This window comes from Astyanax mexicanus, chromosome 2, assembly GCF_023375975.1.
Source record: "Astyanax mexicanus isolate ESR-SI-001 chromosome 2, AstMex3_surface, whole genome shotgun sequence".
Taxonomy (NCBI): domain Eukaryota; kingdom Metazoa; phylum Chordata; class Actinopteri; order Characiformes; family Acestrorhamphidae; genus Astyanax; species Astyanax mexicanus.
Genome location: NC_064409.1, coordinates 46,368,331 through 46,382,660, shown reverse-complemented (window position 1 = coordinate 46,382,660; position 14,330 = coordinate 46,368,331). Strand labels below are relative to the sequence as shown.

The window sequence follows — 14,330 nt, the reverse complement described above, 5'->3', positions numbered from 1 at the left end:
GTCCTGGAAAGGTTACCTTTTTTTTTGCTGGTGTTGTTTGTGCAGATTGTGTGTTTTCGCGTTCTCCTCTGTGTAGAGGTCATCTTTAGGGTTTTAATGTTCGCAGTTACATGATATGAAGAGACTGTGGTTTTGCACTGGTCAGCACTTGTGTCTGTGTGTGTTTTAACGTTGCTTTCTGTGCGTTTGGTTTCAGGGCACGCTGCAGCAGTTTGTGGACGACTTCTTCCGGAGTGTTCTCTGCTCAGGAACTGAGGTGCCGCCTGCTGTTAAATACTTTTTCGACTTCCTGGATGAACAGGCCTTAAAACACGACAACGTGGACGAGGAGACCATTCACATCTGGAAGACGAACAGGTAATTCTGTATATATGCGTGTGTGTATTTAGAGAGTGTGTTTGCATCATTAGTTTAGTGTATTTGTTCATTTCATATCATGGAACAATTAATAAATTCATTGTTTGCCTACTTCTGACAATTAGATGACATTAATTAGCGCATGCTTAAGCAACCAGCAACAACAACATTCATTCAATAGGCTTGAAATGAGGATACACAAATGCCTCTTTTGTACTGCAGGCTAAATTGGTCATTAAGGTTGTTCAATAATAACATTCCATTTTATGGTGGTGTGAACTCTTTAGACCAGTTACAGTTTTGATAAATCAGGATCAAAATGTTCACAAAAAATGTGTCACGTAATAGTTATGAGACTGTTATGTGGTTATCATAAGGTGTTTCTAGTCTCACATTCCCACCCTTGGTGTAGAGTTTGAGTTTGCAGGTTAGCATGCTAACTTTTTTACATTGATGTGTAACCATGACAGAATATTACATTTATTTATCTGTAATGTTAATTAGAGTAGATCTAGACCATTTATTACCTCCACATTTGCAGGTAGAGCCTGGATGGAATTGCAAATAATATTTGAGCACTTCCTGAGAATAATTATGTCCTTGTTTGTTTTCCAAGCCATGTTCTCTCTAGCACATGGCTCTCTGTTTTGTTCTCCTTGTCTCCATCCTTGTGTTCAGTGCTTCCACCTGTGTCGTTTGTAGCTCCACCTTTCATTACCTTCCCCAGGGGTTTCCTGTTCCCTCCAGGTGTATTTATAGCCCATTTGTTTCAGTTTTCCATGGTCGGTTCTTGTGTGTGTTCCACATCCATCAGGTTGCTTGTGTTTCTTTGTTTCCAGTTGTTGTTACCCACATTTCTATGTTCTTAAGATTTGTTTCTTTTTTTGTTCATTAAATAAATACTCGCATTGGCATCCACCTCTGCGTCTCCCTTCTAGTACCTGATACAACCACTCTCCCTTTGGGAGAAAATCAGTTATTTATTTATTTTTTAATCTGAAAGTTTTTTTTTTTTGTTTTTTTTATATACATATATATATATATTATATTTTTTATAAAATGTGTTTTATTTAGACTTATTTTTTTATACATAAAGGCCCTTAAATAAATAAAAATGTAATAATAAGTAAATAATAAAATGATTTCCTCGAGAAGGGAGATAGTTGGAAGGGCTCATATTAGTATAAACAGACCAAACATCATGAGAATCATGTTATGTGGGTACAAAAGACAGAACTCACAAACTACTTAAACACAGACTAGACATGGCACACTTGGTGGAAGTAATCAGAGGGCAGGGCTACAAAACAGTCACAGGTGGAAACACTAAAGACTGGGAGGGGCTAGGACAGAGACAAGGACCAAACCAAAAATAGAGCAACAGTGTGCAACAGTGCAATGAAAGGCCATACACAATTTTAAGCTAAGAAAAGGCAACTTATTTCATTTTATACATGGTTATAAATGTTTATGTGTCAGCATCCACAGATATGTACTTAAAAAAAATAAGAGTTATCAGTCAATAATGCCCGTACCAGTGCACCCCTATCTAAAAGTAAAAATCGGTAGGCCGATACCAATATCAGTGTAGACGATACATTGTTTAGCACAGTGTGTGTATAAGTGTGTGTGTATATGTGTGTGTGTGATTGTGATTGTTATTGGTTGAGACTGACTCATGCATTCTCCTCCTCGCTCATGTCCTGCAGGAGTGTGACCTCCTCTTTTATATTCAGGGTATCTCATCTCCTCGCGGGACCTCGCGGCATAAATTAACGTCAGCTTCGTGTTTGTTTATTCCCGCTGATGAGTCGTCGTGGCCGCGGCGCGAGATTGACGGCCGTTAGAGAGATGCGAAACGAGGATGATGAGCAATATCATCAGACCCCGCTCACTTCACGCGCTTGTTTTGTTCTTGAAACCAGTGGAGACCGCTCCCTATTAAATATGAATGCGCCAAAGAGCCAAACAAACATGGTAATTACGTCCCTGGTTAATTTAATTGTGCTGTTATTACACACTCTTTTTATTTTTGTTGTTGCTCTCTCGCGGCGCTGAGGGATGCAGATAGCCGATATATATTCCAAAATTGCCCATCTCAATTAGTTTGCCTTTAAAACGCATGATAGAGCGCAGGAGGCAGGAGCTATTTCGGGCCTGTTTGTAATTCTCTGGCATCGCTGCAATGGATGGGCTGTGGAGTCTCTTGTGTGTTGGGGTTTTGTGTGTATGTGTGGTGTTCTGTGGCCACTAGAGTGTGTTTATGCGTGCATGTGTGCGTGTGGTTGGGGAGGGAGGGGTTTTGGCGTGGGTGTTGGAGCGTGTAGTGAGGTTTTTTGCTCAGCAAGTGCCCATTTGTTTGCTCCCAATGTGAGAGTTCAAAGCAAGTGTTGGTTAAAATGTGTAATTTTCCTGGTACAGTAGGAAAGTACTCTCAGGTCAATGATGAATAGCAGGGGTGTTCAGAATTCTGTTTGTGGCTCCGGGCGTCATATCCGAGGAGCTGATAAGCAGCGCGGTGCTCGGCTAAGCCAAGTCATTAAATCTTCTCACAGCTTCCTTCATTGTAACAGCTCGCCACATTAAGACGCTCGGCCCGTCGGGGGACTTTATACAGTGCGGACCTTCTGCTCGCTTCATTTGGGCCTCAGTGTGGAAAGCTCAGTGTAGTAGTGTGTGCTATGCTAATGTGCCACTTCCTTCAACTTCATCTCTTCATCTTCTTCTCCTCTCCTCTCTTCTCTTCTCTTCTCGTTTTTTTTGCTGTCTCAGTCTCCCTCTAAGGTTCTGGGTGAACATTCTGAAGAACCCGCATTTCATCTTTGATGTCCATGTGACAGAAGTGGTTGATGCCTCGTTATCAGTGATCGCTCAGACCTTCATGGATGCCTGCACAAAGTCGGAGCACAAACTCAGCAGGGTGAGGCAAATGGGCTCCATTTCTGCACTCATCCGAGGCCAATTTAGCCTCCGGTGTTAATTATCTGAGGACAGGATTTGAGGGGGGTCAAAATCTGGGCTCAAATTTATATAAAAGGGAAAAGAAGCTTTAATCAACCATTGACTAAAAAAAGAGAATGCAGACTTTAGTCAGAGTTCACATTTTCATTCTAAAGTTAGTTGACAGTGTATATCTAACATTAACAAAAATAATAGTTAAGAAATAATACACTCAGTTTATGGTTCGTGCTATAGCGTGTAATATTGGCACTGCTGTGCTGCGGTCGTAGATCAGCACAGCAGTGACAATATTACACAGTTGCATAATCACTGTTTGTTGAAAGAGTTTAAGTTAAAGAGAATGAGAAAATGCAATCTGTTTGGTTATAAAAAAACTCTGCAAGTTAAAATAGTCCGATTGCTGCTCCGTTTGTAGCTGTGCTGTTTGGATTAAAAGTGCTGCATCGTTGCTAGGTTACCTGTTGTAATGGCCAGTATTTAGTTATGTGTACACTGTACCTTTAAGAGATCTTTACGCCAAGTGCGCATGGGGTAGCTACGCTGAAAACGTAGAGCATTGAGCAAGTGCGTTGTGGTGCTCTACCACTAGACTAAGTAGTAGTAAACTAAGTAGACACCAAAAGCACATTCCAGGGGTTAATACGAAAATATAATAAGCAAAACAAAGGAGAATGACTCCAGTGGGTTTAGTGGTACATCTCTATGTTATCAACGTAAAAGAACCATGTACACATAACTAAATACTGACCGTTACTCTGTATGTGGTGGAGTAATACATGAGTAGCTTCGGTTACAGTGCATTACCGGCTGATAATGTCACTCATAAAACGCCTCTCAGCCAATCACATTACAGGGTCGGAACTAACTGTTGTATAATTTCCTTTATAGGACTCGCCCAGCAACAAGCTTCTCTATGCAAAAGAGATCTCTTCATACAAGAAGATGGTGGATGAGTAAGTCTTTGTGTTCCAATCACTGGAAAAAGCTGATCATGCTCTATTAGATGACTTATTCAGCAACTCTACAGGACGTTGTATTAAGCTGACATTTACTAATTATGATGGATGCCTGTGGTGAAATGAATTTTTGAGGTCATATTGGTGAGAGCCACAACAGGGCAGGTGATGCGTGACAACAATAATTCAATTTAGAGCTTCTGATGGTCTTCTTTACTCCAGCATGAGCCCAGATAAGCTTTGGGTTCAGTATGATTAAAACTATGTATGTCCAGATGTTTGTGGACACGCCTTCTAATGAATGCATTCTAATGAAGCTGCTTTAAATTGCATCCATTGCTGACTCTCCAAAACAGCAACTTTACCGGAGAGAGAAAAAACGTATAAACTTTCACAGGAAGTCAATGTAAAAAGAGTTTATTTCAGGTCATTTTGAAGAGTTTCTTTTGGTCCGTTCATTAAGAAATTTTGGCACAGTGTAAGGGACAGTTTGTCTGTTCAAAATTTGTAGTAAACTAAAAATCAACAAAAATGGAGATAAGTGTTTTTCATAGGACAGCGACGAAATGCACAATCACAGCTTACAGTCTGGTCTCTGTAGAAATGCATTTCTAATTAAATAGGACTCTCTGGAGCAGATAATTATGAATCTATTAGCACTATGATTAATGCCAGCTGTGGGCTAGAGGGGTTAGCATGGTGACTTGGTGGTTAACACGTCCGCCTCTCAGCATGGGGGTCTTAAACTCAGAGTGTCCATGTGAGTTTCCACTAGAGACTCTCTCCGGTTTCCTCCCACACTTCTTAATAGTGTAGAGTGTTGGTTAAGTGCTGAGTGTAAAGGGATTGTGTAGAGTCTTGATTTTAAAGCTTCCTTGGGTGTCTAGAAAGATTCTATATAAATATAACTTCATTCATCAAATGAAAAAAGCCCCAGCAATTAGCTGTGAAGCAGTGTTACTGAGTTCTCTGGAATTATGGTGTTCTTGTGAATGATTGGAATTAAATCTTTATATCAGATTCTCAAATTGAGGCTCCAAAATTAGTCCCAAAACGAAACTAGCGCTTTATCCCATGCAGCTTGTGTTAACACGATAAACACGCAGACTACAGTCTGATATACTCACCACTGAATGGCCAAAGAGCTAGCACTTAGCGTGATTAGTGGCTAATGCAAATACGGCTTCAGCAGTGCTATCTGGGGTTAGCAGCAGGCTATAGGCCAATAATACTCACCTCTGAATGGCGAAAGAGCTAGCGCTTAGCAAGATTATAATATTGCTATCTTAGCAACGGAAAATACAGGTGCACCACTGAAACTGACTGAAACAAACCTAGTCAGACATCAACAGTCAGATCTTGATTGCTATCTTGGCAGTAAATTGCCAACAGCTGTGTGAGCACTGCACACATGGACATACAGCATTGCACAAACCCTTAGCACATGCCTGTCGGCAGCTATGCAAACTTTTACATCAACAATAAACAGAATAAACAAGCATGATTAAGCAGCTCAGTTTCCTCTGCTAAGAAATATTGGACATGTGCAGGGAATAGCAAGTGAAACACTGATGGGTTTTTTTCACATTATGTCCAAAATGTAAAAAATTGTATATGACTTTTGCGCATTTGGAGCCACTCAAGGCATACTTTTCCCATTGTTATGATAGCAAAGACACACTGACACACCCTTAATCAAGCTACACAGCACATGGTTGAGGGCTCGCCTATAGATTGCTAAAATAGAGCACACCGTGTCTAATGTCAACATCTGAGATGTTTCTTTACTAAGCAAAAGTAGTTTCTTGCACCAAAAGACAATCTGTCTTCCACTTAATACAATCAATATAATTCTGTAAATCCCGCAGGTACTACAAAGGAATCCGAGTAATGGTACCAGTCAGTGACCAAGACATGAACACACACTTGGCTGAAGTGTCTCGGGTAAGAAAGCCCTCTCTGTGCTCTCCCGTATTTTCTTAACAGAATACCGTTCAACAGAATATAAAAGAAAATATATTTTTAATGATTATGGTCCATCTTAATGCTGTTCTGTCCTGCAGGCTCATACAGACAAACTGAACACACAAGTGGCTCTCCATCAGCTGTACCAGTATGCGAGCAAATACTATAAAGAGGTAAAAACATCTACACAGCAGTGGTGGACAGTATATTGCCTGTTAATCATTTTTATTTTTATGGATTTGTGCAATACTAACACTTATATTGCAGAATGTTGTGTAACACACAAAGGTGACCTCTGAGCAGTCACTGTTGTGACCAGTCACAGTTTCAGACAGTTTCAGAGTGTTTATTTTAGCAATTCATTGTATTGTTTGAATTAATTCATTACTTGCTACAGTGCACATGTGTAGTGCATTGACATGTCAAATGTAATGGGAAAAAAACTTGTATAATATCTTATGGAGGCTAAAAAACGCTGTATTAACCTGCATAAAATTGGTGCATAACAGGGTCAGAGGTCACTTCCATATACTAAACTCACATTATTGAACTATACCAATATACATTTATATTAATACATTTTATGTTTATCCTAGAGCACATTTGTTAACTTTTACTAAATCATATTGTTCACAATCATTCACCTATTTTTAATTTAAAGCACTCGATCAGGCAGGTTAAGATAGTTGACCAGATTAGCTTATGGCCAGCATAGGGTATGGTTTTGTTGGTTTATCTGCTCTATAAGCATGAACAACCTGAACATGCACTTCAAAATATCTGGAAAAAATATACGTAAATTAAGAGGTATATGTTTCTATTAGGCAAAACAATCTGCCAATGGGGTAAGCACATTTTTCTGAATAATATTTATTTTAAATAAGCAATTGCAAGTCCCAAATAAGTGAAGTGAAACTTGAACAAAGGAAAAATATTTTTTTTGCTTAAATTTGGACAAAGAATCAGAATAAAGTGACCAGTGACTTTTTGTGCTTATTTTGAGTTCCAATTACATTATTAAAAAAAAATTTGGCATGGCTAGCAATACGACTCTGATCAACCAGCATGATTAAAATCAAATGCAGTATACAATGGTGCTGATTAAGAGTCTGTTAACCAGTTGCTTATAAGTAAAGGGTATGTTTTCACCTGGATGATCAGCTTTTCAACCACCTTTACCATCAAAGAACAGCTTAAAACATCTGAAACCAGCTACCAGCAAAATCTGGTCTTAAGCTGGATATTTCAGTAAAGATATTACAATGGCAGTATTTATAGCAATAAATGTACTTAGAGCGTATATACATTTTTATTGTGTACAGCATGTCTGGGTCCAACAAATGTGGAAGTTCACGTAATTCACACATTTACTGTAAAAGCACTGAAACATGAGATATTTTTATTTTCTCTCTCTCTCTCTCTCTCTCTCTCTTTCTATCTCCTTTCAACCTCACCTAGATTGTCCTATCTCTGGATGAAGACCCTGCAGCACAGAGTAAGCAGCTGACGTTCAGGCTCCAGCAGATCGCTGCAGCGCTGGAAAACAAAGTGACAGATCTCTAACCCTGCCGCACCGAAACACAAAGAGACGGAGAGACAGAGAGAGAGAGAGAGAGAGATAGAGGCTGGTGTGGAATCAAACTGCCAGAGGTCATGTTGGGCTCAAGTCTCTGGGGGTTGGAGAAAGGAATAGAAAGAAAAATGGAACAAAAGAATGCAGCCCTCAGAGTGTATTTAGCATTATAACTATAATCAGATGTTCAATTTCTTCCTGTGTAGAGAAAAGAAGTTTTAAGAATTGTATTATATATTTTTTTTATCGTGCAGTCTTTAATGCGGAAAGCTTTATAATGAGAAAATAACTTTTTAAATGGACAGCCTTGTGTTGATTGTGTTTATAAAGCCTCTGTGTATATGTGGGGGATCTGTGGGGGTGGGTCTGTGTGTGTCTATTATGGGGGTGTGTTGGAGAATTTTTTTGTGTGTGTGTGTGTTGAGTGTGAGATGACTGCTGACTGCTAATTGCTCACACACAGGATGCCTAATTTCTGACCCAAAGGGAGTCACCCAGTCATCTACAGTCAGTGTATGACCCCAGGGTGTTTGTACGCGCGTGTGTGTGTGTGAGTGTGAGCATGTTCGTTTTAATGTCCGCTCACTCTGGGGTCATAACCTACTTATGTATTGTCCAACCAAACATCATCTGATGGACCCTGACTGGCAGGAAGCAGAGCGGATCTCCAGCAGGTGGTGATTTTATTTTTCTATTGATTCTATGTGCGGACCTGCTGGCCTGATGGGTCAGCTTCCATCAGACGACACACTGGAAAAGCCAATAATGTAATTAATAGCACATTTCCTTTACATGCTCTTAATGCACCATAACAACATGGACCAACCTGAGCACAAAGAGATTCTGTTTAGGCAATAGCATTTAAACTAAACTAAATAAGTGTCCGCTGACACAAAACATGTCATTTTTATATATATAGATAAGTGTTTCAAGTGTCCTGAAACATTTGTTTAATTGTACGCTCATTTTAGAAATGTGCTTATTATTCTGTTTTGCGCTGATTTTTTTTTTTTACATTGTTTTGCACGTCTTATAAAATGATGGTTATGTTTTATCTTTTATGCTTCATGTTACCAAAATGTGATGTTGATGACAAATCATTTCAGAGATGATTACAGCAATCTTTTCTATTTCCCACAATGCTTGGAACAACACTATAAAATGAAATGCTTTAGAGCATTTAAAGGGAAATTCCACAGACTTTTCAATAATTCTGTATAATTCTATAGCGTATAGATTAAAACAGAAACATTCAGATATTTTAAGTGGTTTGGTGTGAAATTAAAAGAGTATTGTAGAGGAACTAGAAGGTGCAGTGCCTACATGTATAACAATAGTATTAACTGTCCAAAATCACCAGTTATTTAATGCTGTAATGATGATAATAGTTAATATAATAAAACAGCTATTTTATAACTTGTATTTAAAGGTTTTTGTTTTAGAAATCAGGTCAGAAATAGTTATATGGAATGTAAAACATTTAATTAAAGCATTTTAATTATTAAATGGTCGGAACAGAGTGGTCAAAGCAGAAAAAACAATTTTTTAAACGGAGCTAGCAAGCATTGGGGCCTCGAGTGGTCTATGATTGGGAGATCGCTGGGTCGAATCCCGGTCATGCGGCTTGTCATCAGCTACAGGAGTCCTGAGAGAGCACAATTGGCCTTGCTCTCTCTGGGTGTGTAGATGGTTCTTTTTCATTCTCTCATCATTCCTAGGGTGATGTCGATCAGCACAAGGCGTCTGTGAGCTCATATATCGGAACTGAGACGCTGCGCTTTTCTCCGAGCGCACTGGCAATGTATATACAGCTGAGTAGCAGCTGAATTAATGGGAGAGTTGGCTTAGCTAAATTGGGAAATAGAAATTTTAAATGGAAGTATCTTCAAAACTAATTCAGTAAATATGGTCATAGGGTGCTTTAAGGAACTTTACACAGATTTTAAAGGGTCTGTGAGGGTCTTAGCTCCTCTGGGTTAAGGTGGCATATCAGCTTAATTGTATCAAATGGGCACAGAAATCCTTTTGCATTGTTTATTCATTTAAAATGATATTTAAAACATTTGTTATCAGTCAGATTTAGTGAAATTATACAGAAAACAATGACTCAATCAACTTTCTAATACTTGGTGCCCATTCTCTTCACCCATTCTCTTCTAATGATCCGCTACACCTCAAGCTCTCCACAGGGGTCATCAGGTTGACACCTCCCTCCCTTTGTCAGTGTTTCGCTGAATTAAGTCCTCTGGAAGGCTCAACAGCGAGGCCTGGCATCTCAATCCCAATCACAATCCTACTGCCCTTTAAGATCAGTTTACCTGAACACCTTATTACCTACCTGACTGAATACCTGTAGTTTATATCTGTAGAGTCACACTGACCTTCCTGGTGAGCATGACGGTTGGAGGTTGTACTTATAGCTCCACTGGTGCTGGCACCACTCTGAACATTTCTAAAACAGAGCCAGAATTTCACACCAAACCATGATGAATGAATCTGTTTAAATGTTAACTATTTAAACTAGCAAATCTTTCATTTTAAAGAATCTGTGAAATTTCCCTTTTTAAGTTTTTTTAAAAAGCTTGCCTGATATCTGTTTTTGTCCAGCAGGGGGTGTAGCTTGGCACGCTGAGGTGCAGAGCTAGTGGTCCTCACATTTTTCAGCACTTAGTTTAATCCTGCTGAACAAAAACAGATCCACACTCATCAGCCATAATATTAAAACCTGCCAGAACAGTTCTGACCTGTCAAAGCAAGGAATTCACAAGATATCTGAAGGTGTCCTGTGATATCTGGCACTTTATCAGAATGTTAGCAGCAGACCCTTTAAGTCCTTTTAGTTTAGTTTTAGTGAAGTGGGGCCTGCGTGGATCTCACAGCAGTGACTGCTGGGTGCCCATGGCCCTGTCACTGGTTCACTGGATGTCCTTATGTTTATCTGACTGACCTGTAGACCAGCAGAACCCCACCAGATCTGCCTGATTTTAGTGTGTCTCAAATCCCTACATTCATCCATTTTTGTTCCAACATGCGTCAAAAACAAACCACCTTCAAGAACTGACTGTTCACTTGCTGCCTAATACAGAGATCACACCCTTCAACAGAAGCCACTGTAAAGAGATCATTCTCTTCAGTGGATTCAGTGGATTTAATATTATGGCTGATGAGTGTCAAAAGGAAACATTTCATACTGTAATGTGTATCCAAGTGGATCAATCGTTGCTGTTAAAACGTCAGATAACGTGTTGTGAGAGTAGCATTCAGCTAATACATTAGCGAGGGAGTCGACATAGTAATAATAATAAGCAGCTTTTAAATGCGTAGCTGCTTTGGTACTAAACAGTGATGAACAGTGTGGTATTTCTGAGCTAAACTGTTGAACAGTGTGTAAACTGCACATGAGCTTCTCTGTATCTGTATTCAAACTGTACTTTTTTTTTCTTTTCATTTTTGTACTTTTTTTTTTTTTTCATTTTTGTACCTTTGTTTTAAGAGATCATTGTTTGTGTTCATACTATAGACGTCATACTGTCTGTACCAAATACTGCAATACAGCAATCCTTCTCAAAGTTTGGAGTATTATAGGTGTTTAGGTAGCCTTTTTTGAAGCTGGTGAATATTGCTTTTTTTTTTGTTTTTTTATTCGCTTTCATTCTTATAGGGGTTGAGGTTGGGAATTAGGTCAGGAATAACTGGTCTTAGATCAGCTCAAATCCTTTTTGTTTGTTTTTTAAAGCCTTTTCCTTGAGCAGCATCTCGAGCAGCATCTTTTAGGGCTTGTGCCACCCTTCGTTTTGACTGCCAGATGGCTGGATTCTGGCCTCTGAATGGTGGGATTCCTCATGAAAGTAAGGAGTAGCGGTGGTCTGTCTGCGGCGTCTCTGTCGCCGAGCAGCGCGGAGCATAATGAAGAAGCCTCGCGGCGGTTGGCACTGCCCACTCAATTCCCCTCTGCTTTAATGAAAGCAGCGGGAGACGCGTTTGATCTTAATTGCATGCAAGCTGCTGACACCGTGCTTTTAAATATGCTCACAATATTCCGTCTTTTATTATTTCATTATTTTCCTTCGGGTTCAGAATCGGAGACCCAAGCCCCTATAGCTCGACGCAAAGCTTCTTTAGCCTTTCTTTCACCGAAACGTGCCTTAATGATATTAAGTGTTACTACTACTATCGTTAATTCTATTCGATGATATCAAGTGGCGAAATGGCTCAAGTTTTAGAGATAGGGTGCTTGCAGTGTCTTTGCAGCTGTGGTGTTGACCGTGAGTAAGTGCAGTTGTCATGCTAGGATCATTTGTGCTGTAGCCACAATGTGCCAATTAGGTTGATCGCAAGCAAAGGGAAGTTAAAGGCCGTTTTTATAGCGTGCATATCTTTCTGGGCGTCCGTGATTCGTGCGTGTGTGTGTGCGCGTGTGCACTTTTGTAGACGTCATATACTGGGAACAAAAATCTCAGACTGATTGATCCGACCTAAACAAGGCCGTGGTGAATGTAAATCCATCCCCTCACTCCCTCCAAAAGCATCCGCCATTACGCTTTTGTTCCTGATTCAAGAGGAGCAGGATGTGCAACAGAGGTTGTTGACTAGCTCTAGTGTGTCCCACTGTTGTGTTTATCCCCTTAGCTCTTATCATTTCTATGCTATTTCATAGTGTGTATGAAAAAAAAGAAACACAGTATCTATACTCTACAATGACCTTCTTACTGCTGTGCAGTTATTTTTATTCCTTCATGTCCTTATGATAATAATATATGCCTTTGTATTAAAGATGAAGCAAATCTGTCAACACTGTATTTCTTGTGTAATAATCCTATGCATTTTTGAGGTCCAGGAAAAAAAATGCCAGTATGTTGTGCTGTTATCAAGATGTTTTTCTCCCCTTTTCTCCTTGTGAATGTGTAGTGAAGTGAGAGTAAGATAGCTGGGACTGTATAAGGTGCAGTAAAGAGAAGAATAAAGGCGGGAGTCTAAATGCTGGCCACGGCTCCTTCGGACCCGGCCGCTCGGAACATAATCTGTTTGTACTGAAGTGCTCGCCACTCAGTGGGGGGGCAAGGCCCGACAAACACACACCTTGCACCCTTACGTCAATAAAGAGACACTTCCATTTCATCGCCTCTCTCTCTTTCTCTTTCTCTCTCGCTCTCTTTCTTTGCTCGAATGAACATTTGGCACCTCAACAATCTTCATGACGGTTCAGTTGCAATCGAACGGTCATGTGACCTGGAATTGAGTTCGTTTTCTTATTAAAATGTCAGGAGGAACTGTCACTCTGTGCACAAACTGTTTTTTTTTAATGCATAATATCACAGTTTAGCTCTAATAACATTTCAGACAGCCCACATTTCACTATAGGAAATATGCCACTGTCAATTTGTTTGACTGTTACTATTTAATTTAGTGGAATTACAGTTTTGATTGTGTTTACGAAAGCTTGGTGCCCGTTTGAATGCAAGTGGTAATCAACAGCCTGGTGCATATGTAAGTATAATGCAGTGGCTTGCAAAAGTATTCGTACCTCTAGAACATACCTCTTTTTCACAGTTTGTCACCTTACAACCACAAACTGAAATGTAGTTTATTGTGATTGTAAGTGATAGACCAACACAAAGTAGCACATAATTGTGAAGAGAAACATAAATTATATATGTTTTCACAATCTTAATTGAACAAGATTAATAATAAAAAAGTATTTCTTTAAAAAGTGGTTTTCTTCTTGCCACTCTTCAATAAAGGCCAGATTTGTGGAGCGCATGACTTGAAGTTGTCCTGAGAAATCTACCTGCATATCTGCAGCTCCTCCAGAGTGACCATGGACCACTTTTGTCTGCTTCTTTGGCAAGTGCTGTCCTTGCACAATTTTAGTTTGGGTGGATGGCGATGTCTTGGGATGCTCAAAACTTGGGATATGTTTTTATAACATAATCCTTCTTTAAACTTCTCCACAACTTTATTTCTGATCTGTCTGGTGAGTTTCCTGATATTCATGATGCTGTTTGTTCACTAGTGTTTTCTAACAAACCACTGAGCCAGTCTTCACACAGCTGGACTCTACTAACTAATTAAGTGACTTTAGGCAATTAAAGCAACTGATCACACTTTTCAGATTTTTTTGATAAATATTTTGAAAATAATCTTCGTTCCAGTTCACAATTATGTGCTACTGTGTTGGTCTTTCCCTTGACATCTCAGTAAAATACATTTAAGTTTGTGGTTGTAAGGTGACAAAATGTGAAAAAGTTCAAGATGTAAGAATATATTTGCAAGCTGTTGTATGTAAACTAAATACATAACACAATATTAAATCAACAGCTTATCCAAATGTAATATAATACACACTAATATAAAGCACAGGTTGGTGATTGTTATAACATATTCATAATATGATGATAGCTTAGTGCTGGTTTTATGAGCATAAATTATAGTATCAAGATGTTGGTGTGAATTGTCATACAGTATGAAATAATATAAAGTACAGAATATCTAATAAATGTATCCATATTATAATATAG

At 39.2% G+C, this 14,330-nt stretch overlaps 1 protein-coding gene across 1 annotated transcript in view; it reads left to right on the top strand.

Annotated features, from left to right (window-relative positions):
* The window catches only part of plxnb2b (plexin b2b), a 295,240-nt gene extending 282,310 nt beyond the window's left edge, over nt 1-12,930 (top strand). The window contains exons 32-37 of the mRNA XM_049474378.1: nt 197-357; nt 3,130-3,277; nt 4,207-4,271; nt 6,143-6,218; nt 6,338-6,412; nt 7,698-12,930. Coding sequence (XP_049330335.1) covers nt 197-357; nt 3,130-3,277; nt 4,207-4,271; nt 6,143-6,218; nt 6,338-6,412; nt 7,698-7,802 — 630 coding nt within the window. The 3' untranslated portion in view covers nt 7,803-12,930. The remainder of the gene's footprint in view (nt 1-196; nt 358-3,129; nt 3,278-4,206; nt 4,272-6,142; nt 6,219-6,337; nt 6,413-7,697) is intronic.
* Nucleotides 12,931-14,330: the final 1,400 nt, after the last annotated feature.